The sequence below is a fragment of the Micropterus dolomieu genome, linkage group LG11, assembly GCF_021292245.1.
Source record: "Micropterus dolomieu isolate WLL.071019.BEF.003 ecotype Adirondacks linkage group LG11, ASM2129224v1, whole genome shotgun sequence".
Taxonomy (NCBI): Eukaryota; Metazoa; Chordata; class Actinopteri; order Centrarchiformes; family Centrarchidae; genus Micropterus; species Micropterus dolomieu.
The window spans coordinates 6,280,670-6,306,273 of NC_060160.1; the positions used below are offsets into that span (position 1 = coordinate 6,280,670).

The window sequence follows — 25,604 nt, forward strand, 5'->3', positions numbered from 1 at the left end:
GGATAGTAGTATGATAATGGCAAAAACAGATAGCTTGAAGTCAACCTGAACAGTTACCCGGATAGCCACGACATACAAGCATATTGTAAAGGCTCTGCAAACCTCAGACAACCTGATTTTATTTTCCTTTGACGCATTAGCACTATGCATAGGATAGAAAAATGATCCCCATTAGGGAACAAGCAGTGAGGTATTGAAGAAACAGGAATTTTAGAGGAAAAACTGGGTTTTTGTTAGTTAACCAAAAAAATGCAAAAATAATACAAACCAAGAATTTAATAACCAGGCCGATTAAAAAAGATCAACAAAATGTAACTATAGTCAACATAACAGCAACTAAACAATGTGTTAACTGAACAAGCTGACCTGACACAATGCTGCTTGAGGGAACATATAGTGGTTTGGCCAAACTAAGTAAAACACAAAGGATAAACAAGATGGACTGCAACTGAAACTAAATACAAAGCAGATCTTATAAAACCCAATTTCTCCCATGACATGGCAGCTTAGTGAGCTGGCTCCAGGATTTAAGATTCCTCAGCCCTCAGCCATGCCTTTTACTTCACCAGGAAAGGACCTCCCCCAACACGTAATGGTAGCTTAAACACAAAGAAACAAATGATTGATATAATGGATATTTGCTAATGTAATCCTACACTATGTGTGCACTTCATATAAACATGTATGGTTAATAGCAAATAAACAGATCCCAAATCAAGTAAACTGTAGTTAATTGGGATTGGTTGACTGCAAATGAAATGAACCTGTGTATGGTTCTTTTAATTCCTCCCGGATTGGCTCGGAAGCTCATTTGGGGAGCAAGTTAATTAGCTCTTATCACTGCATGTTTTTTTAGTTTATGTAGTTTTTGTTTCATGCCTAAATTGACTCCTTTTCTTTGTGAATTTGTGATCACTTAGCAGTTGCTACGTTTAATCGATAAATGTTGCCATTAACTGAGCGTTTCCCTGCAGCTGTCAGGCCAGTTACATTGCTACGAGTCTGTGCTGTACAATCAGAGCTTTTTTAAAGAGGCAAAGTTGTTTGGCAGCTGCAGTGCAGACATCTCCTCTGGGTTGCCTTAACTGAAGAGAAAGGATAAGGATGGGAGGACTATGGGGAAGAGGATAGGCAGAGTAGGGCAAACAGGGGCCAGTGACTTCTCACCACTAAAGAAACACTTATATATATATATATAAAAGTAACCGTAGCAATTTAGCAGCATGTTTATACTCACTGGAAGTTGTCAGAATTGGCTAAAGAACCAACATGTCATGGTCACAAGGAAAATAAAGGGATTTAAACCTAACTGTTATATATTTTCAGTTCTGTTGATTTAATAAAGCTGTTGTACTCAAAGAAATCTGAAAAAAAGTTTTTTCCCTCAACCATGTTCAGACTTTATTAGATCTTCTGTGCTATTTGTGGTCCTGATCACTCCCTTGAGAATTAAACCATACTTTGTATTGGTGGTCAAATTGAAAGCATTTTTACAGTTCAGAGCTGGGAGGTGGTAGCAGGTTATGTGTGTCAGCAGTAATGACTGTGTTTCAGAAACCCCTCTAAAGACTGTCACTTGCCCTGATGTGGTTAAATCAGAAATGACGGTGCTGCTGGTGCAGAGGGAATAGCTGAGTGTTTACTGTGAACTCTCTGGTGATTGATGAGGTCCAAACCAGCAACTATGCATGAAATGTGCCACAGACTGCCTTAAACACATCACCCAACTATTGATAACATCTTTAATATTTTATTTTTCGAGTCTGAATCAGCAGCTCTGCAAGAAGTGCACTCTGGTGCCTGTCTGTCTTCATGTCTCTGCCCTGCATACTAACTGGCTCACACTGGGACAACCAGACCAGTTTAACTTGACAGAAACAATCTGTCTGTCTGTGATGGATATGATGTGGCACAGTCTAAGCTATTCTTCTTGGGGAAATGGCCTGTCAGTTTGTGGTTAATGCTGCGTTCCAGACACCTCGGAACTCTTTTTAGTTGAAATGTCTGACTTCCGCGTTCAAAATGTAGCAGGTGCATGATGGGTCATGACACCGAAAGTGAACAAAAAACATGGCTGACCATTACAAAGTGATGTTTCTTTATCATGTGTGCAGCAGGGCCCTTGGGTGTACCTATAATAACGTTAGCAGTTTTTTGTACATCAAACAGGTATTATAGTATGTGTTATTTTAATTAAATACAGGCAAATATACTTTAAGTTGCCTTTTTGTTCATGATTTATTATTTACAATGTGTGCTTCCATGGAAACTGCCATTGTTGAGACATCATTCAGCAGCTTCTTGTGAATTCAGGGTACATATTTCTTTCTCAAGTTCACAAGGATGAACTCCGAATGAACTTTCAAGTGGCATACCATGGTACTTTTTTGGAAATTGCAGAGTTCCGAGCTGTCTTGAAGACAGCAGAACCCCTCCGCTTGTCTTTAAACGTTACAGGGTTCTAGCATGATGGTTTCTGTGGTTGCTTGTGAAGTGAAGGTTATCACATGGGACTTTAAGCAAAGTTCTCAGGTTGTGACAGTCTCTACCTACTCACTAATCCCCGTAGACCCTCTGGGCTCAGGTTGCACCAAGCTCACAAAATCACAGTAGGATTACTGATCCAAGAATGGTCGGCTATCAGTTGTTGGTCGGCAGGGATTGTGCTGGATTAGTTTGCTGTTTACTCTTATATATGATAGGCACCGCCGGGGGATATAAACTGCAATCTTAGATCAGCATTCTTCCTGAGCCAAGTAAGACAGACAGATAAATGTGCTAATGCTTGCTTTTTTGTTGTGAGTAAGCCATAAGTAGGATTAATAGATCATGTATTAACAAAGCTTTGCTGAGGCCTGGTGAATAATTACGCAACATTGTGTGTTTCCACAGGTCAGTGCAGTGCCTGGGTATAATTTCAAGCGTATAGTATTTTGGCCTGATTTCTCCACCTTGCTGCAACTCTTCTAATGGCACTTCTCTCAAGAACTCTAACAATAGGCCATTTTGGCTTTGGGGCCTTGAGATGCTATAGTCTGTCTCACGTGTGTGAGTGAGAGAGTGTGTTTTCATGAGTGCCTGTTGTGTTTACATTTTGTGAGTGTATGGCAGGTTTGGGTTTAGTCAAGTGTGTGTCACTTCTGCTTGTGTGTTTCGCTGCTGCTGCTGGTGTGTGTGTGTGTGTGTGATGCAGTGATGTCAAGGGGAAAAAGTAAACATGGTTTCCATGAGTAGCTTTTTCGCTCCGAGGTTTACTCAAAGTTTTCCAGCAGAGGTCACTTCTAGAGTCTGGGACAATGTGTTGTGGTTCACTTAAAGTGATCGCCTGTGAGGAGGTTAAGCTTTTGTCCCTCAGTTTGCACAACACTGAATTGCTCCCAACAAAGAAGGAAGATAGCGATTCTTTTCAGCTTAAGAGAAGGGAACACATGGCAGTTTTAGTTCAGCCGGTGTACAAACTCACAGCCACTTTGTCTGCCAGTGTACAAACTCACAGCCACTTTATAAACCCATCTTCCTGTGGCTGCCACATTAGTGGACAGCTACTGTGTTCTCAGCAGGAGTCTGCTATAAAGAGGGGGCCAGGATTGATGGAGTTGGGGCACTCAGGCCACTACATCAAACCCCTCCTAGCAGGCTAATGCTTTCAGTCAACACACTCTCTCCGCAGAATCACTTGAGTGTTATATCTCTATTAATTTAATTGAAACTCCACTCCATTTTGTATACTATCTCCTCTGGCAAGTATTTGTGAAAAACACTCATTGTTTTGGGGAAAATACAAGAGACATAAATCTTAAAGATGCCTTCTTGATTCGCTGTGTGCCCTTGCAGTGGAAACCAGGCCAGACCCTGCCTATTGATTCGGTCTGTGAATCAGGGCCGGGGCATGCCTGAGGGGAGACAAAACAGTGACAGTGATTAGCCACTCCCTGGTGCCAGGATACTGCCCTGGTCGTTTAAATGTGGCCTCAGCTGTTGCCCAAAGGGATGTGTGACTCCGTGTTGAATGGTTGGCTGGCTGGTTGACTTGCTGTTGGGCTGGGACCCTTAATGCCACGCCTCCTAGATACACAAATACAAACATGACCACACATATTAAGCCAAATACACAGATACTGATGTACCCACACACACAGTTAGACTGGCAGGAGTTAAAAACAGCTCTGTATCCCCTGTGCAGCAGTCTGGGTCCTATTTTCTTTCTCTGTCTCAACTCTAACCCGATCAGTCATGTGTACTCAGGAAACGGAGGTCATCGTGCCTTGCTAGGGGCAGGGAACAGATTGAAGGTCTGAAATGATTCAGTGGCAGACAGAGAGTGACTGAGCTGTGCAAACAGTAGCCAGCACTTCTATTCCCACCATTTCCTTCCTCTGTGGAGTACCACCCATTTGTACCTCATCATTCTCTCTCTAGCTCTTGTTCTAACCCTTAAAGGTGAACCTCCAAGAATAGATGCTTTTTAGGAATAAAAAACTGACTTATGTTCCTGCTACTATTTTGTGTATTTCTATTAGTCCAGCTTCCTCTCAAGCTAGTTATACTTTCTACATTTGGCTGATGTTTACAGTTGTACACGGCAACAAAGAACTGGTTAAATTGCATGTGAAGACATTAGTCCTCCTGATCATAGCTTGTTTTGTAATTGTCCCTTGGGTCTGTATCCATCTTTTCATCATGGGTGTCATTTTTTTGGATCACTGTGTAGATACCTGTACCTGGCAGATAAAGGGATTCTGATTATTGTGGGGACACTGATGGTGCAAAGTGTACAGATCATTGAAGCAGAGAGCGCCGTGCTGAGCCAGAGCAGCTGGCGATGAGTTACACTTGTTTACGGACTGTCTCTTTTTCCACCAGCTTGGACACGCTGTTACTACTGCTGTTATTTTGTGTTCAGCCATTTGAAGTCAATTATAGTAATTGGCTATAATGAAGGCAGGAGAGATCCTAATTTTGGGTTCACAGCTGTATTAAATATCTGTTTTGTCAGGTTAAAAAAAAACATTGTAACGCAAAAGACTTTTGTGAATTGTGTGAAACCCTTTTAAATGCCATTGCATTTGCTAAAAAAGTGTAATGTAGCCTACGATGTTATACATAACCTAACCTAGTCTATAACAAATATCTAAATCCGTACTCAAATTCAAATGGTAGTGTAGCTTTACTTGTTTTATGTTAGCAAATTATTACAAATTTTAGCACAGAAGCAAATCATTTTATTGAGTATTCAGCACAAATCGATTGGTGCTAGAGAAATAAATTTGTTGAGGGAAGAAAGTCTGCACATTTTCAGCAGTGATTAATATTTAGTATGCAGCATTCAACTGCTGAATGTATACAACGCCACTAAAAAGACTCAATTTAGGTCAAATTGTGATACAATAATTAATTCTGTACTCATGCATGTGACCCAGAATATCACATTTAGGGGTTAGGATTAATGATTAGCATTAATGAAGGGACCCAGCTGGACGCCCCATCTCACATTGTTCACTTGTACTTGAACTTTGAATGTCAATAACACACTGTCATTAAATCAATTGTAGCCCTAAGTAATAACGTTACATGTCTGTTGTGAATTTTTTACTCCAGTTGTTGACAGTTTTATTGTATTTATTGGGCTGTTATTGGTAATAAAAATGCCAAGAGATTAGCGACTAACTTGTTTCACTCTGTTGTCACCATAAACTTACTGACTAGGTTGCCAGAAAGCAGATTGCCCTGACCTTTGACCCTTATCCTGGTCCCACAGTGGTTTTCCTGGACATGGTTTTCTCAGCCTTTCCCTTGTGTGCCTAGCATGGGTTTCTGTTTTTTTTTTCCTTCTAGCCCTCTTTTTACATAAGCATGCCAAGCTACAAACCATGGCCCGGAAAATTGGATTACCACGCTAACAGCATTTTTCAAATTCTGTCTTCATATGGCCATTTGGGAGCAGAACAGAGACACTATCACCTCAAGTCAGCCGGCTCCCCGATAACAGGCCTTCGCAGATATGCCGGACCGGCATGCTTTGCATTACTGGATGGCTGGCCGGCCTTATTGATTGAAGCTGTCCTATCTCGTTGTTATAAACGCTGAACACGGATAACATAGAACTTCCAGAACAGAGCGGTAAAGTAGGATGAAGAGTAACGGCTGGCACAGTGGTAGGGCATGTCATGAAAGGAGACAGTGGGGCCTTTTTGTCTTGAGTTGCTGCCCATTCTTTCTATTTCTCTGTCTCATGCTCACTTGCTCTCCAGCTTCTCCCTCCCTCCCTTCCTCCCTATATCTTCTGTGAAACCCAACTGCTGTACTCATCCCTAGGATCCTTCTGCAAGGATTAATCAGTTTTCCATTCCTGGAGAGATTATTCAAATACTGTTACATCCACAGCCAGAAGCAGCACTCCCTCCCTCCTTCCCGGGCAGCAGCACAGCACTGACTTAGGGAAAGTCTTTCTCTCTATCTTTTCTCTTTCTTTCTACTTTTGTTTTCCAATTTTCCTGTATGTGTTTGTGTCTCCTCTTCTGTGTAATTCTGTTTTCACACTTTCACACCATTGTTGATGGTGTACGTGCTTATGTCATTGATTAACCACTAAGTATGTTGATGATATTACATGTGAGAGTCTTTAGAGAGCTCTATGCATTTTGCCATTCACTGTTGCTTGTTACTGTGTCTGTGAGCAGAGAGAGTATAAATGGTCCTTGTGTAATTGTTCTCATTAGTGCTGATAGAGAAACAGCCAGAGATCCTCACGGCAGCAGACTATAGGAGCTGTGACAGCTCCAGCAGGGTTCAGATCCTGCTTTCCTACACCAAAGCCTTTACCTCTCCACCCGCCTGTTCTCCCCCAGAGTCCCCCCTCCATCTCCAAAGCACACTCTATGCCTCTCTCTCTCTCTATCCTCCATTCACTGCCTTTTGTAGTTTTAAAAAGTAAAATAAAAACTACTCAAGTATTGTTTGATTTGTGATGCTCTAAAAGCAAGCCCTGGGACATGTTGTCTTTTGACATGATTTAGATAAACATCCCACTGCTATTTGTGATTGGTGTTGATAACACCTCTCATGCAACCTTTGGCTTTAAATAAAAAGTACCCTTCATTTCTGGCTTATTTTGTTTGGCCTTTCCCTCTGTGTTAGTGCCCAAACATAGGTAATACTAATGTTATGTTGGTATATTTGTATTTTATCTATGAATAACAACGTAAAGATCAGGTTTAACTGTCACCCTTAAATTGCCTTTCAACAAAAGCAAGAAGTCAAAAGTTGAAGAGCCAGACAAATAAAACCAAAGATCATAACTTCAATAAAGCAAAATGGACTGCTGACATTAAACACTGCTTGTTGCATGAAAAATGCTACTCACTTATCTAAGTGGGAAAACAGTGTTCTGCGATGGCTTTTGCTGTTGCTAGATGTACAAACAGCAAAATTTAAGTCATTCCATTTATATTTAGTTGTATTTATCTACTTGAAATGATAACACCAGTGTAATTCTTTGTACTATTGCCATTTATTCCTACAAATAATCTGTAGTATTTTGCCAGAGTCAGAAGCTATACTGTCTGTTCTACTGCATGTTTGCTTTACCCTCATAAGGTCATGAGGTAGCATTGATTTAGATTAACTTTTGAAGGTGTGAGGAACATTATCCTTATTTTTAATGAGTCTGAAATAAATACAAACCCAAGGCAAACTGTCCTAATTCATTTATTTACCTCTTTTCTACACTACCTCTCAGCTTCTCTGCGAATGGCCCATGCCTAATATTATTGGTGGTGGTGGTGGTAGTAGTATTAGTAGTAGTAGTCCTTTCTGCCACTTGACTTGACTTTTCCCTTCGTTAACTTTCTTTTCACCGCTCCCTGTCTGAATTTGATGCTTCATCATGTGTCTCTCCCCTTTCCTCCCTCCTTGACTTTTTCTTTCTGGCTCATGACCAGACCAATGGCTAAACCCTCCTCACATGACCCCCACCCGTCCAATCATCCACCCCAGCACTCTGCACCAGGCGAACACAGCCAGACTTTCCCCCTCACTGCTCATTCGGTGCTGCGCTCCCTCTGGCCCACTCTATCTGGCCTCCATCCCGGTCTCTGCTCACCTTCCTGCCAACACACACACACAGACACACACACAGACACACACACAGACACACACACAGACACACACACAGACACAATAGTTACCTAATGCGGGTGGTACTGCTGCAAATGCCATGTTTGACATGGGATAATGAACACGTGTTCAACCTGCATTTGACCTACCAGTCTGTTTTTACAGGTTAATCCTTGGTTGTCGCTGTTGACACAGACCTCCCTCTGCAACTGTAGTTCAGGGCACTTTACTGTTTGTCATTGTACATAAATATAGGATAAATAGCTTATTATATTTGCTAAAGTATTTCACTTATTCAAATGTTTCATGGCAGTTTTTTCACAAGAAATCAACACAAGGGTTATAGTCTTGAGAATCTGTCATAAATGCTGTCATACCAAAGCAAAGACAGTACACGAACAGGAAGGGGTTAAACTCAGATGCAGAGCAGGGTCGAGGAGTCAGGTTCGGATTATCTGTGCCGGCTCAAATCAATGGCAAATGTGGATCTTTCCCGGGTCATTCTGTCAGTCTGAACGAGGGTACAAGGGGTAAAAAGTACAACAACCTTACACTTTAGAGAAGATACATATTTTCTAGTAGTGCTCATTCCAAACATGTTACATTTTTGCAACACTACTCATATCACATTCATGCAAGTGGTTGTACTGTCACGCAGCAGGCCCAAACATTCACCATATATACACAAATACAGCTACCATACGCTTTTTTTCCCACGCACATGACTAGTTATATGTGCTCTTACTTACATTCCTGCTCTCTCCTTATTTGTCTCTCTTAAGACACTGCAGTACACAGGAGAGAAGGTGTGTGGGTTGTAAGCTGGCAGTAGCATAACTGTTAAGTGATTTAGAAGGTGAGTTTGGTAAGGTGCTGTGAGAAGAGGCATAAAAACTATGCGGCATTAATGGATCGACATTGGTCTGTTCAACAAAAAAAAGACACAATAGTGTGTCTGTTCCTGGGATTTATTCAAAGAGACTCTCTGCACTTGAGTCTGAGTTCGTGGCTACTAGTGTTAATTTTTTCAACTATTTTTTATGTAGTCTTAGTCCTGTGTCAAATGACCTTGTTAGTTTTTATCATATAGTCAGTTAAGTTTTAGTTGACTGAAAGTCTGGACATTTTAGTCCCAGCTTAGTCAAAGAAAACCATAATTAGAATAGTTTTAGACAAGTCATTTGGAGATGCTTCCTTCCTAGACATTTTATTGACTTTATACATTAACTAACTGGAGAAATAGGTGACAGATTAATGGATAAATAATCAGCAGCTCCAAACCTAACCTCCATCTGGTAGTTATTTGCAGATAATGTGTGGTTGTCAAGTTGGCAGACTTGTTTGTCAGCACCAAAACATGGCCGTTTCAAATTCTGGAAAAGCTGCAAGAAATAAGGATGCCTGTTTTATAAAACGCTGCCTGCCTAAAAGTACAACTTCCCTGTGTACCATTCTACAGTATCACACACAGTAGTGAGTAACAACTAGTTTTCTTAAAGATATGATTAAAAACACTGGGACTGGCAGTGGTGTCATACGTCTGGTGACAATATGACGAGTGAATTGAAGGCAACAAAGATTTGTCTAAATGCATGCATAGCATACTGAAAACAAATGCTGTTATGTGTTGCACCGAAGACGAGGTGCCCAAGAGCAGACAAATCTGTTTTCTTCCTGCTCCTCCTCTTCACTCTGCAGGCTGGAAGCATGCAGCCTGTCACTGGCACTGCAGTGAGCCCAAACATGATATGACCTAAATAAACGAGTGTTAGGAGAGCGGGAGTGAGGGATGAAGCAATGTTTTTTTTTTTTCTCCCCTCTCACTCAGTCGTCTTGTTTTCAAACACTTCACTCTGCTGCAGGCTACAACTTGTGTGTGTGTGTATGTGTATGTGTATATACACACACACATTTTTATACACACTAAAGTCAGACTGGGTGCTATTATATCTTGACCCCTGCTGATGTATACGTCTAAGCACCTGCGTTTACACCTTGTTAGCCGTTGTTTCATCCCCCCTTTTCAGACAGTTCACCCTTTTTGTGTTTCTACCTACAGTGGTACAGGGGTCATGATTGTCTTTCTATGAGTGTTGCCATAGACGACAGACAATAGAGAAGAGAGGTGTTGGCTGTACCACTCAATAGCCAGAGTTTCCTTTACAGAACTTGTGGAAGAAGGGAGACAAAAATCTATAATTGAATTTGGCTGTCATTTAGAAGTCGTTCTTAGTTCATAAAATGTAATTGTCTTGTAAAATAGCCTAAGCAGCAGGTTTAACTTTGCTTTATGTCTTTTAAAGGTGCACTTGAGCTATTTGAGCCATTTGAAGTGCAGAAATATGCTACTGCTCATGACAGAGGCCATGGTCCACTCCAGGTCCCCTCTTTAGTGACAGTAGGAAGTTTGATGTGGTTTTGTGTGTTTCGGTGGCCTGGTCAGGACTGAAAGCTTCATTGTGTGCTGCCCACAGAGCTGGAGCCTGGCACAGATAGATAAGAGAGCTTCACCTCAAGCACACTTTCTACCCCCAGCCAGTAGCAGCTCACAGGACAGGTTTCACTATGTAAACAGACAGCTCAGTCCTTAGAGTGTGTGTGTAGTTAAGTAGGTGCATATGTGTGTGGTCGCTGTGAGCATGTGTGTAAGTAAATACTGCTATGTTGCTGCGTGTGCGTGCGTGCGTGCGTGCGTGCGTGTGCGGACACTCACTTCTCCTGGATTAACCTTTAATCCCACCCGATCCTCATCAGCTCAGAAGTTGTTAGTCAAGGAGAACGTTCTGCTCACGTGTTAAAAGTTAGAGTTGCATGGCTGAATGACTTCTGGTCCTCAGTTATGAGTTTATTAAGGAAGATGTGAGCCAGGCCTTCGATGATGGATGCACCTCTCAGTTCTAGTTTGGATCAGCAACTTTTAATTGGGTCTCGGCTCTTTTGTGCCTCTTAATCGCCTGCCAAAGCCAAGAAGACATACAAGCACTGTTTAAAGTAGTGCTTTTAGCCTAATTAATTGTGCTTTTTTAAGATTTTCAGAGAATTTTAGTGTTTGAACCTGCACCAAAGTGAAACCTACATGACAACAAACATGAGTGGTGAGACTAACATAGAAGTGCAAAAAAAGTAAACGGTTTGGCAAATTATCCACCACTCTATTTTGAGGTGCCCGTATTGTTTCTAATAATTGTGCGGGACAAGCCGACACAGTTGGTAGTTCAAACTGAACTAGGAAACTGTTGTGGGTGTTTAGATTGGGTATTCTGTGAAAAAAAGTTAAAACGTTAACTGTCATGTAAATTATGTGGATTGTCATGTAGCTGTAATCTTGTAGCCCCAGCATAATCCGCAGGTAAAACGTTCTCTCAGTAGAAGCAGCAGACTATCCTCATTGTCCTCAGTTCCCTCAGTTTTGGGCCACCTTGAATCCTAACACTACAGAGACTCAACCTCCAATGCTTTTGTTCCTTCTTGTGAGTCAGAGAGATGTGTTGTGCACTGATGTCGGTATTTAAAGCATTCCTATTTGCAGGCACTACTGTAAACAGGACACATCGAAGTTGTAGTCCGGCGCTGTGGTGCAGCCTCTTATCCGTTAGCAGACACAGGAAATTGACTAATTTCTGTGTTGACATACAATATTGCCTGCGCATGCACATGAATTGGTACATTTCCCAGAATTGCAAACTTTATTATTACTAAACATCGCGGGGATCCGATGAACCCTCGACCTGTCCAGGGTGTATCCCGCCTCTCGCCCAGTAGCAGCTGGGATTGGCTCCAGCCCCCTGCGACCCTGCACGGATTAGCGGTTATAGATAATAGATGGATGGATGGATGGATGTCGGGGTCAGTGTTTTTCCCCCGCCGCTACACAATGGCTGCCCACTCCTTCTATTTAGGATGGGAGTAATGCAGAGAACAAATTCTGCATGCATTGTATTTTGTATAAATTGTATGGCCAATAAACTTGAAAATCATTATATTTTTCTGTAGCATTAACCATTTCCTGTTTGTGTTATTTCTCCAGCTTTCCAGCCAGTGGTGCACCTTTTTATTTTGCTGCTGCTGACAGCCCAGTTTTCACCCTGGGATTAACATAGTGTCTGTCACCACTCACAGGGAGCTCAGCGATGAATAAGCTACGGCAGAGCTTCCGCCGGAAGAAAGACGTCTATGTGCCGGAGTCGAGCCGACCTCACCAGTGGCAGACAGACGAGGAGGCAGTCCGCAGTGGAAAATGTAGCTTTGCAGTCAAGGTGACTCTCCCTCGCATACACACATAAACAGGCCTGCATACAAACCTCACATAGTTCCTTGCACACACAGAGTGCACTGCTGACTTTACTGTGGCACACTCATACCTTTGAGAAACTTTCACGCTGCCTGACTCCCCAAGGACGCTGCTTGTGATTAATCATAACCATTCAGAGACTGTGAGCACAGCTTTTATCTAGGTTGCAACATTATCTGCTGTAGCCTTCCAAACCTGTGGGATTTGTGTGTACAATTGATTTCTGGCCTCCTAGATTAATGAGAACCATTGAATTAAGTGAAATATACAGAATTAAAGAAAATGTTTCATTATAGCTGACAAATAACAATTCAGAGGCACTGCAGTGGGGCAGTGCAAGACACTCTGTAGGCAATGCAGCATCTTTCGAATACAATATGTATCTTCAGTGTTTCAAAAATGGCTAAACTGGACATGCTGTGCTGCAGTTGATGGAGTGGAGAGTTTGCTGTATTTTGGCAACAAAACCTTTCACTTTTCCAAACAGAAGTTGAATGGTGCGCTTCCTTTCATTGCATGGGTCCACTCAGAATAAAGGGGAACTGAAAACCGCTTAAGTCAAGAAAGAGAAAGTTTTCCTCCGAATATATGAACTTTGTGGCTGGTCAGCGGATGTGGATGTATATTACCAAGAGTACAACCTATGGTTTGATGATGCCTCTGTTTTTACTTTAGTTTTATTTATTTTTTAGCAAGAAACAGGAATTGAAAATACTGTAATGGAGAAGGTAGGTTTGTTTGTCACATTACAACAGGTTGTAAAGTGAAATTAGTTTGTAGCTGCCTTCTGCTACGTGGCAGACAATATACGGTAATACAAAAGCAAAAAGCTTTTCTGCAGTCTAGTGATGCGGCAGCAGTAACTTCTATATCTCTTACCAAATGGCAACAAGGCGGACGGGCTGTGGCTTGGTTGGGTACTGTCCTTTAGAGCTGCAACGATTAGTCGACGTAATCGACGACGTTGACCATAACAATTTGTCGACGTGAAATTTCATTGTCGATGCATCGTTTCATAGATGCCGTTTAAGGGAGAGATAGCAATCTTCATATTAGGAACATTTCTGGTAGTTTATTTATAACTGCACTACAGGAAGTGCTGGGGGCAGTACCGCTTCCACTGTCTGCCATGACTGCTTGACTGTAAGCGTTCCTGCGAGAAGCGGAAAGTAACGGAGAAAGAGGCTACCAGCAGGACGGCTTTTATTTTTGCAAGTTTTGTACACTATTTAATCACTAAATACAATTTTGAGCGGTTTTGAGGCGAGAAATCAAGTTTGTAGAATTTGAATATTGGCAGGTTTACCAAAGTTGATGGCGAATCTAAAATTTGCTCAAACGTTTTTGGGGTTGGCGAGAGGTTAGCGGTGCCAGTCACGCCCACAGAACCCGGTCCCAGTTACTCAGACCACTGCAGCAGCAACATCAGAGCTGCAGAGACAGAGGAAAGGCAGTGTTTACTATACGTTCATTTATTCGTGGCGGCCCGCCACAATATCAACGCTGACCGCCACATACTGATTTTGTTTTTATTTTATTTTACTAGGCCTATTTAAAATCTTATTTGATTGCAGAACAGTGCCGTAAACACCTCAGGAGAAGTCTGTCCAACACAACGCTGGCAGTCTGAGACCCAGCTTTAAAAAGGTTATTAGTAATGAGTAATGGTTTAAAGTACATCAAGGAACATCTGGCTCGTGATGTAGCCTGCAGAACATTCTCCACTTATAAAACTTACAGGCACTTTTGAAAAATAAAACTACAGAAGTAGTATGAAAGGGGACTTGTGCTTTATTGTTCTAAATAGACATTACATTGTTAGTGTACAGTTGTGGTTATAGTACTTGCTTTTAATTTAATTTAATTTTATATAGGCGTAGTTCCAAAGCAGAAATCTTTTGTTAAGCTTTTAAAAAGTTTTAAAGTTTGTATAAATCAGTGAATTATAGGAGTAGCCTACGCTGTCTTGTCTTCTTCCCTGGTTTCCCCCTGTTGATACTGGTGTTCATTCTGAATAGTAAACCTTGTTCACTTAATGGTAACGTTAGCTAGTTACTGTGCTTTCAGACCATAAGTGAGTCAATGAAAAGATGTGTGGAGCCGCGATTTCCTGTCAGGAGGCGCGAAGCGACGCGAAGGGGGCGGTGCCGGCAACGCGAAGGCCTTTGCGTGAGTTGAAAATTTCCAACTCGAGTGAATTTGCGCGGGTTCTAATCGCCTTCTCGTGTTGTGTGTGAACACTTGCAGCGAACTTACTTACGTGAGGAAAGCATGGTGAGGATTAAATTTGCGTTTGGTCTGAAAGCACCATTAGGCTGTGTGTTGGAGATCAGTAATTAATTTGAAAGATATTTAATTAGTTAAATGGTTTGATTAGGGTTAGGGGGTGACAAAAATAATCTTGAATAGTCGACTAATCGAATAAATAATTAAGAGATTAGTCGACTACGAAAATAGTCATTAGTTGCAACCCTACTGTCCTTTATTATCCTTTTGGGCTCTGCGGGCTCTTTGGTCTTTGTTTTTAAGGACGATTTTAAAAATTGTCTTTTCAAGGTAAAGAAGTTTCATTAAAGTGCTGTTGTTGTTTTTTTCTTTTCTTAAAATGGGCTGCTAACATATAGCAACAAAAGAACAAAACAAAACGAGGCTGTAACCAGCCAGTAGGCATACCTTGCCAAATTTTAAACTCTGGTAACTGACCGTTGTTGCAGTATCTTGTTCTACACTGCAAATGTTCAAGGAAATTGTTAATATAGTGAAAGCGGCCAGTGAATTACAGATCAGCCACTGTGGGCAAAGGAACAATTATCTATCCTTGTCATTCCTTCTTGTACTTCTGCAACGCCACACACGTCTCCACCAACATTTCTTCCTTCTGCACTGGCTTTCATCGTGCCGGTGCAACCTACCATGCTACTCCTGTGTATCCTTGCTCCCCCTCCTGCTCCCTGTCTCCCGCTCTAGGTGCCTCAGAGGAGCCCAGTTGTGTGTGGGTTTGGATAGTTACAGTGAAATTATCACTGACTGCTGCACTGAAGAATAGCCAATAGAGGGTCGGAGAGGCGATGTAGTGGAGAAGGAGAAGAAGAAAGGCTGTTTCAGAATGGGGTGGAGGGGAAAAAAATGGGATTTGGGGTGGTGGTGTCTTAAGAGTTGTGACTTGGGGCTTACCTCACTACATAGTGCCTTCAACCAGCATTGTGAACGCCCAGTTCTATACTCATTACCACAGTACCAGAGTACCAGAGTTTTTACCACTGACTGCTGTTGAGCAGCATTTGCGTTTGTGTGTACATTTATGTTTGTGCTTGTTTTCAAAGTGAGCATGCAGTGACAGACAGTTATTCATGATTCAAGGTGATTGTCAAAGGCATGAAAATGTAGACTTACTACTTTTTTGTACTGACATGGCTGGAGATGGATGTAAGATTAGATTAAACTTCTTGCACGTGTTTGTTTACCAGCTAAAACAGATGAGAAGGAAATGTTTTTAGATGTCGCAGGTAGATTTAAGTTATGTAGACTTATTTCTATGGAAATGAATGTCTGCGTTTTTGTGTGAGCTTGTTTTCTGCCATTATTCACACATTGGAAAGAAGGAGTTTGTAAGGTTGTGTACAGCATGGACTTTCTATTGAATCTGACTGGATTTTTCACTGAAACTGATTTATGGCCAATACCCTGAATTAAATCCTGGAATCCATCTGGATTACATCCAGAGGATTTACGCCAACAAAGCCAACTCCAGTTAATTGATATTGATATGTTTGATACTTTAGTGTATGTGAAATGCCACCTTCAGAGCTTTTGAGCTAGAGGTACACATTTTGTTACCTTTGGACAGGACCAGACTAGCTGTTTCCCCATGTTTCCAGTGTTTATTGCTAAACTAAGCTAACTGGCTGCTGGCTCCAGCTACAAATTTACCGTGCAAACTTGATTGGTAGGACATGATTAGTGTTGATCTTCTCATCTAACTCTCAGCAAGAAAGCCAAAAATCATACTTCCCAAAATGTATTCCTTCAAGATAAAACCTATATATTCAAACAATACAGGACTGTTCTTTTTTACTTTCAGACTGTTGTCTTGACCCCTGTGCTCCTTATCATTGGCTGTTCAAATGTTTAGAAAATGTGAATTTAAGCACATCAGAGGGTTGCACATGGTGTTTCCTGTGTGTTATCTCTGCTGGCCCTTTTACAGCTGGGAAATCACCCACAGGAGCCAGTGAAATGTAAATACAATATCTCATCTTATGTCTTTCATCATCAAACACAAATAGTGCCGTGACAGGAACAGCACAATAAAGCAAATGCAAATATCATGACATATAAACGGTGTATAATCCTGGCCTACTGTTGGATTAGTGGCAAGTGGAACTAATCCTGGAGTGGGCCCAAAAACAAACCTGGATTTCAGAACCAAATCACCCTACACATGTACAACACACTGTTCAGGATATATTCCTTTCATTTTATAAAGTTGCTTTGGTTTAGCGTCTGTTAAATGTGAATGTTTCAGCCCACAGATTGTTGCTGCCAGCTAGTTACTAACAGGACGGTGAACGATGCTACAGTGAAGCATCTGTTGTGAAACTTCGAGCCTCCCCTGCATTTACTCATCTCACCTCAGCCATGTCTCTGGGCTGATCCCTATTAGTGATGCCGCTGCTTTCATTGTCCTCGCTACTCATAGCTGCCTCTTTGCATCAGTATTGTCCTTAGGACATGTTCTTTTGGACCCATTGCTGTGTGCTTACATGCATGCGTTTGTGTACACATGTGTATTGTAATGCTGCGACCGTATGACTCACATCTGTGGCGTCACATTCTCAAAATAGATAGGCCAGAGGGTGGGGGAGCGGGGGTGACAGGCGTCCGTCCGTCCGTCCGTCCGTCCGTCCGTGTGTGTGTGTGTGTGTGTGTGTGTGTGTGTGTGTGTGTTTGTGTATGTATCTATAAGGAAAGGGTAAGGACTTCCTCTCTGGCTCCACACGCACAATGGCTTCTGGGGCGGTCAGGGTTGTGACTCTGGAGCGACACACAGCAGGGTGTGATGCTGCTTCAGGAGGAGGGAGGGAGGTTCGAGCTGGAGAAGGCAGCCTTTTCCTTTCATTCAGTTGCAGTTACCCACTTATGTAGGATTTCCAAGTGTAGGTTGTTACATAGTGGGAACATAGTGGTTTCCCCCAGGAAATTGTTAATTGGAGCGAACCTATGTTGTGATTGATCATTCACTGCAATTTCCTGAGCTGAGTCTGACAGCTCTGTGTCTCGTCTCTGTGAGTCTGTGTCTCGTCTCTCGATTAATTAGTTACTAGATGATGGTCTCAGTCATTTAGCATGTGGCATAAATTATTTCATGTGAGGCAGTCTGCCCTCGTCATTGTATACTGTGAGACCTTGGAGTGCAATATTGTGTGTTTCCATCAGCTCAAAGTGCTGGAAAACCAAGCAGGTGGTTTCACATTGACCGGGCTAAGTGTACGAGGAAGAGCGGCTTCTTTTTACCCCTTCATGTGTTGGTTTTGTTCTTCTCATGTAATCTCTTCATCAAAAAATCACACTTGTTAGATATACCTACTTCCCCATTTATATTTCTCAGGTAAGTGTTTAGCATTTTCTCCATGGACAAAATTAGGTATCAACTAGGGAGCAATTGAACTGCGATTTACCTCAAAAGTTTAATTAATTAGGTGTATAAGTTACCAGCGCTAGACTACCAGGGGATAAAAGACAGTCTGGACTTGATATAAATTCCTGATTTCATTCCAGAGTTCATTATTTTAACCTTACTTAAACTTCAGTAGAGCTAGCCAATAGAAAAGTTTGTATAGCATTACTCACTCTCTCTCCTTCTGTCTCTCTACCCCTCTCTACCCCGCAGTACTTGGGACATGTGGAGGTGGAGGAGTCCCGAGGCATGCACATCTGCGAGGATGCAGTGAAGCGGCTGAAGACGGTAGGTTTCACTAGAGAACCCCTCCATACTTCCAGGAACGAGGCTTCTAAATACCAGACATCCTACTTTCTTTTTATCTGTTTATCTTTTCCTCCGTTAGTTTCCTTCACTGGTCTACCAACATCCTACTGACTACTTCTAACATTTCCTTTATTTCATGGCAGCCCTCCTCCATCTGTCCCTCTTGTTCTTTTTAGTCGTTTTTTATTCCTGCCTAGTTTACTCAGTACATCGAGACCTGAGTGTGGCAGATTGTTTCCATTTGTCAGTGAGGGTCTCCACCCATCTTAACCCTCAGACAACCTTCAAGGGTGTCAGGGTCTAATCTGAATGTCTCTTCCTCTCTCTCACTCTCTCCATGCAATGTCTCAGCCAGAGGAGATAGGCAATGTGCTTCCTGTTGAGTTACACTAAAAAAAAAATTCCAGTTTGGGGAGCGGGGGAGGAAGGGGGAAATGGTTCTGTGCCAACAAAGGTTACGGAACTCCTTCTTGAATTGTCTGTGATTATCTTTTACTTTTAGTTTAAGATGATTCATACCAATTGAGAATGCACAGCCATAGACTGTATATAAGAAGTGAACATATTCATCGTGACATCAACCGTTAGTTTGTGGACTGCCGTTTTAAAGCCTCGAGTTGCTTTTTTTTTTCTTGCAGCCTGCAGCACCGGACATGACAATATTTAGACGAGACGGTGGAGCTTACAGCCGTGTGTGGAGCTAGATAACCTTGTTTAGCTCAGTGCATCTGTAATTCACGTTAACTGTCATTTTAACGGGGCTGACAATTTTGTCTAGTGAACAACAGGCTTAAAACAAAATGTACTCACCAGAGAAAGTGAACAGCCAACTCCTAATAAGCTTTTTCAACAGCGCTGGTTAAATTTACAAAGTGCCGTGGATACGAGTCACTCTAGCCTGATTGACAGGTCACCATGGTAGCAACTTGTAAATCATAGATAATCCCGCCCTGAAGCATACTCTGCTTTATGGTCTATTTTGCTCTAAATGGGACCATAATTTACTGAATGAACATCATGTTGTATTAAAGAAGACTTGAAACTAGCGACTGAGACCATATACTCATTAGGAAAGTGTTAGCTGAGGTAATTATTCAGGTGAGAAGTAGGTTCATTTCACCATAATATCTAATGGAACCGGACTTCTTTTTGCAACAAGAAGAGTCGCCCCCTGCTGGCCATTCAATAGAAAGCAGGTTTATGTCTCAGACCGGAAGCTTCCCGCTTGTGTACAGCCTGTTTCTTCTGTTATCAATACCTATTCTTCTTGCTTCGTAAAGGGCCTTAATCGTTATGCATGTTCAAGTCAATGAGCTGCTGAAGACTGCTTAAGCTGCTTATACAGTAGAACATATTTGACAATTACTTCACAGTACAATTTAACGGACAGTAAAACACCAGCACCAGTTAAAACAGAACAGTACACACTCACTTGCAGTATTTCATTTACACAGAAGCATGTTTCTTCATACTTCAACACATGTAAGAAGTGTACACAGAAAACACATTTATATTAATCACAAAAGCACTAGTGTGTACAAAACAGTGCCAAACAACACACATGTATTCACCCATAGCAGGTTGTGTGTATGCATATTCACACTCAATTTCACAGCCTCACACAGCAGTGTACAGCCACACATTTGTAGGAAGCAGAAGCACAAAAGAAACACAACTAAAATACACCCCGGAAGAAGCGCACCCAGAGGCACAGCAGGCAGACATAATGTATACCCACACGTACGTACAGACATTACATACTGTTGTAGTGAATTGACAAAGTGTGAACACCCACACAGGCCTAATAAACACACACAGCACACACACACAGACTGATGCTTGATGAAGTCACATGGTGTACACAGAGCCTGAGGCTGTGAGGTCTTATTGAGTTACAGTCATTTTAGCAAGGTGGACAAAACGGAGCCAACTCAAAATGACAGGCGGGTGCTTCTGCTTCATGTCCTCCTGCGGGCCGCGACTATCTGACCCTCCTCACCCTAAAGACATTTCCTCCTCTGCCTCCGCTGCCTCTCTCTACTCCCTTGTTTTCTCGCCACCCAAAGACCGTATTTGTAAGCCAGCACAGGCATGGCTTTTTTGATCCACGTTTATAAGCAGGGTGGGAAATTAACTTTTTCCATCCAGGCTGGCATTATTTCAAGGTCATCTTGTACACACTCCTTTTCTGGAAAAAAATGGTGACATTGGCAGTTGATCTTTTGCGATGTAACTGTCGCTGTTACATTCCTGCTAAAGTGGTCTTCATCAAGTTTAGCCCTGGCCTGGATGATCAGTTTACTTGTGTGCCTGAGAGATTCACCTTACAGGAAATGCCAGAATACAATCACTGTTGGTAGAGAACTGCACACTATGTTCCAAGAAGGTGCCCATTCATTCTGATAATATGAACTTGCTCTTCCAGGTTTGTTTCCTTTTTGTGCGGCCCCCTACATGTGTCTTCTGGCTTGTCCCATAGACTTTACATTGAGAGGCCATCACACAGGTAAAATAGCATTTCTAGGCTCTGGGAAAGCTTTACAGATGCTAAATTAATAAGGAGTAATATAGTAGTGTTGCTAACATTTAGCACTGGAGGTCAGAACAGTGGAGCAGCAAAGCATATAGTGGTGGTATACAGTGTTACTGTCCCTGTTGCCAGTTATCTGTGTTAAAGCTAGACTGTCCAGACTTGACAAGGGCCACGCTTTAAGCAGATATGAAATTAGCGAGGCCCTGATAGATCCCAGCTCATCCTCACTGACTCTTTAATAAGCTAACTGTTGCCAGGCAACAAATACAGTTCCTAGCAGTGGAGAGATGGCGAGTTAATATTGCTCAGCTGTAAACTCCATTTCCAGGAACTAATAAATAGATTGGTCAGGAACCAGGCCCCATACCTGTAGACTCTCTGGTGAGGGCTGATGGGCGGTTTCCTGAAACAACTGCCACAACACCAACACAATTTTGGAGCGGGCAAGAGAGATGAAGAAGCTGATGAATAAGAAGGAAGAACATGAAAATATGTGTGTGTGTGTCCTGTGCTGAAGGGTGTGTGTTGGCAGTCTAGCTGTCAGTCAGCGTGTGTTTGTCTATATGACAGCTACAGCTCTGAGCCGACTCCATTGTATTCCCAGCAGCCTTTGGGACGGTAATGAGAGTTTTCTCACAGCTCTGCGACCCATGACTCAGAGGGGTGGATGAAGGCTGGAGGAGGAGGAGGCGAAGGAGGTAGCGGCTGCACTGTGGCACCATCAACCTCCTAGCTGCCCTTTTGTGTTGTCATCATGATGTCACTTCCGGCTGCTGCTGTTAGCCCATGGCCCGGGGATAGAGTTGTATTCTGTGGGAATATTTTTCATGTTATTTAAGAGCTCATAGTGACCAGGAGCGTTTCCTCTGTTTAGACTGGGTGGGGCACCCCACCACGAGATGCTGACATGCTGAAAGAATTTCGATTGTATTTGTACATCAACACCCAGTAGCCTCAGGGTACATCATTGAAATTGTGTCCAAGTCCATCAGACAGTGTATATATAAGCTGGTGCTTTTAATTAAGACTTTTTACCTCCTCTAGAAATATTTCCTGAGTAAACACCAAATGTGGGAAACTACAGACCAAAACAACTGCCACAAAAAATAAACATTAGTAGCACAGAGGAAAAACTCTCTCTTGTAGTAGATATAGCTGTCGCATTTGAAGCAAACTTTGCAAGGTGCATGTTGTTGCACAAAGTAGGCTTGGTTACACAAGACATGCAAGTCGTTGTTGCACATCCTGCCGGTGGTTAGTGTTTTTTGATGGGGACAGAAATGACCGTAAGCCACAAGCTCCTAGTACCCCTAATAGATTTTGGCTGTGGTTTGAAGGTTGTCTATTAAAAGAGATTAGGTATACACAACATAATTTTATCAACACAAAAAAAAAGCTTATTGGCTGAAAAGTAAGTTTCCTGCTTTAGCCTTGTTGTCTTTGCCTTGATCTTTCTAAACTCTGCTCTCCTTTCTGCCCAGAAAGCTTTTTCACAACTGTAGTTCCATCCCAGCTCACACATTTAATGCCTGAATATTGTATTACCTTTTTGTTTGTGTTATACATTTTTTTTGTCTTTTTAAGCAGGTTTTTATTGTGGTGTTGCAGCGATATGCCTTCAAATCCCCTCCCCCACACTGCCCTCCCATTCTAGTGATCTCAACCCTTTCAACATTTTTTCCGCTAACCATAGCTCGCTAATACTTGCTGTTCCGGCTCTAACATCATCTGCATGTCTGCTTTGTTCTCACAAACATACACACTAACAAGCGATTAGCTCATTCTAAATGAATCTCCAGTTCTGGTTAACACATTAAATCATGCATTAACATGGTGCTCAGGGTGCTGTCTCCACCATGGCTGTGTAACAGGAGCAGTGTGGCACTCCTTTTCACAGCTTATGGGGAGGAGAGGAACTCTCAGGGATCGGGGGAAGAAGGGAGGATTAAGACTAGGCCGGGTCTGGTTGTCGGTTCTTTATGTGGTGGCCTAAACTTGACCCCTGACTCTTGTTGCCTGGTGAATCATCACAGGCTTGACTCAGAGTTCAAACTGCTGTCTGTGGGAATCTGTTTCTGTCTTCTAAACTATGGAATGACCATGTTGCGGTCCCGGAATCAGAGGAGAAAGAAATAAAACGTGATTTGGGATTATCTCCTCCACATACTCACACAGACACACACCTGAATATCTGCCACCTTTGTTTCCTCTATCCAGTCATCTTGGTGTGCTGTCTTAGCTGTGGGACTGTTGTAGTCTTCTAGGGTTGTTGTTGTTTATTTTAATCACAGAATAACCTAGGGGTGTCCCTTCCTGCCTGCTCTGCTGGGAACAGTAATAAGGTTTACTGGCTTCCAGCGTGGTAGTACTAACAGTTTTCATCATAAAGACAATAACAACCACAGCATCACCCATCAAAACATCCGTCAGTATGGAATCATGTGGAGCTACCTGATCCATTGCCTCACTCACTCACTCACTCATAACCCAGCTTCACCTCCATCAAAAAAAAAACCCAAATCAAATCCCTTCCTGTGGACTCCAGACAATTTTTAGACTTCCTAGGTAACATTTTCATGCCTTGTTCCTCCCCCCATGTCCTCCACCCCTCTCACCTACCCTCCCTTTTTTTTACCACATCCACTTCCAGGACAGGAAATTCTTCAAAGGATTCTTTGCAAAAGTAAGTTATTGCTTTATGTGTCTGAGTGTGTCTCTCTTTATGATGAGCATTATTATTTTTCCTCCTCTCACATAACACTTCACTCTTTGATCACACCTGAAGGCTGGAAGAAATACACACATACACAGGGGGGTAAATCTGTCTGGAGAGAGACAAACAATGATGCATGTGTCTTTGAGCGGGTGGGGTGGTTTAGGCTGGGGCGGGGCACTTCATTGTGTTTTTTTGTGTTTTGTGTGTGTGTGTGTTTTGTGTGTGTGTGTGTGTGTGTGTGTGTGTGTTTTGTATTAACAGGAGTGCCATCTCTCCCTTCAGCCCTTCTTCCATGAACCAAGAAGGGAACAATGAATAGTTTGTGTGAACGAACGTTTCCTTCTTGTGCACACACACACAAATATTTTTACGGGTTGTTATTCTAACCGCCACTGTCAACTGCATCAGTGCACCAATTCTCATACCATAAAATTTTCATTCTACTGAATGACACAGCACTCAGAAAAACAACTCCCTACTTGTGTCTTCTCTTTTCTCTCTTACCTGGTGCTTTCTCTTTATTTACAGGTGTGCTTTGTGAGTCTGTGTTGACAGATTTTTTTTATGAATAGGTACCAAGGAATGGTACAAAAGGAGCTGATTTTACTGGGGCATGGAGAGACCGGAAAGTTTCCTCATTTCTTACTCGTACCTGTCCCTGTTGTGTTTTGTTTGCAGGCTGGGAAGAAGCCGGTGCGAGCTGTGTTGTGGGTGTCGGCAGATGGTCTTCGTGTTGTAGACGACAAAACAAAGGTAATTTCCCTTCAGACCTCTATCACAGCCTTGGAAACACCTTGATCAAAGAGAGAGAGAGAGAGCTGCCAGAGGAAGTACACATGGCTTTAGTTAAGGTGGAAGCTGCTGAGCTCTCGCAATTAGTAATGATAGTGAAGTTGCTTTACTTCCCTCTTTGGAAACGTGTCCAAAGTGCACCTGCAGGTGTAGATATGAGTGAACAGTAAAGGTTATATTGACCCCTGCTGGAATAAACTGATACTACATTGAACTGTATTTAAGTTTTTCTTTAGAGCACCCACACACCTTTTAACCTTTTAAAGTGATAGTTCGGGGCTATATAGTCACTGTATCAACTGCAGTAGATGGCGGTCGGTGTGTCCCCAGTTTGTAGTAACAGAGTTGCACTGGCACAAAAGTTAAACAATGTACTGCTGTGGACAGGGTCATTTTAGCCACATAAAAAAGGCTTTACCTTGTTGTCAAACAGTCATTTCCTTTCGATCTACATTTTCTCAACCTTAGAACTTTCTTTTCTACGCATAAGATTTTTTTGGGACATGCTGACTGCCATCCTCTGCAGGTAATACAATGACTATGGATGAGTTCCTCAAATGGCTTCACAAATCCCAAACTATCCCTTTAAAGAGAAGTGGGTGCTGACTGTGTGATCATCAGCGCTGATGGTGTTTAATGTTTTCTGTGAGGTTGTTACTGACATGTGCACTCATAACTGCTTTATGAAATACAAAGATTCAAAAGAACAACAAAAAGAAAGAACGAAAGTACAATTAATTTTGTTAATTAATTTTAAGCTATTTACATTTGTTGGCCCTGCGATGGATTGGCGACCTGTCCAGGGTGTACCCCACCTTGTCAGCTGGGATTGGCTCCAGACCCGCGCGACCTGTACGCAGGATAAGCGCTTGACGATGGATGGATCTCTCTCGCTCTCGCTCTCGCTCTCTCTCTGGTTTGCTTCTGTGTATATGGACTTCTGTCCTTTATTATTTATTTACATTATTGGTAGTTTTTTAAATAATAATAATAATAAATGGAACATTTTTCAACAATGTTGATTTACCAAGAGAGTTGATACCAAGGTCTTCCAAGCCAGGAAAATTGTCTAAAATTTTATTCAGAAAACATTTAGGAATTTTGGATCTGAAACACACACAGATTTCATTTTTTGTTGTTGTTCTTTTGTGTTCTATTTTTTTTTTTTTTT

The 25,604-nt window shown here is 42.1% G+C and overlaps 1 protein-coding gene across 6 annotated transcripts in view; it reads left to right on the forward strand.

Moving 5' to 3' along the window:
• numb (NUMB endocytic adaptor protein) overlaps positions 1-25,604 on the forward strand; it is a 43,153-nt gene that overhangs the window by 10,053 nt on the left and 7,496 nt on the right. For 2 of the 6 annotated variants that reach the window (XM_046062243.1, XM_046062239.1), the window contains exons 2-5: positions 12,235-12,371; positions 18,297-18,371; positions 23,576-23,608; positions 24,320-24,394. In XM_046062243.1, coding sequence (XP_045918199.1) covers positions 12,246-12,371; positions 18,297-18,371; positions 23,576-23,608; positions 24,320-24,394 — 309 coding nt within the window. In that variant the 5' untranslated portion in view covers positions 12,235-12,245. The remainder of the gene's footprint in view (positions 1-12,234; positions 12,372-18,296; positions 18,372-23,575; positions 23,609-24,319; positions 24,395-25,604) is intronic. The other 4 variants (XM_046062244.1, XM_046062241.1, XM_046062240.1 and 1 more) reach the window with 3 other exon arrangements.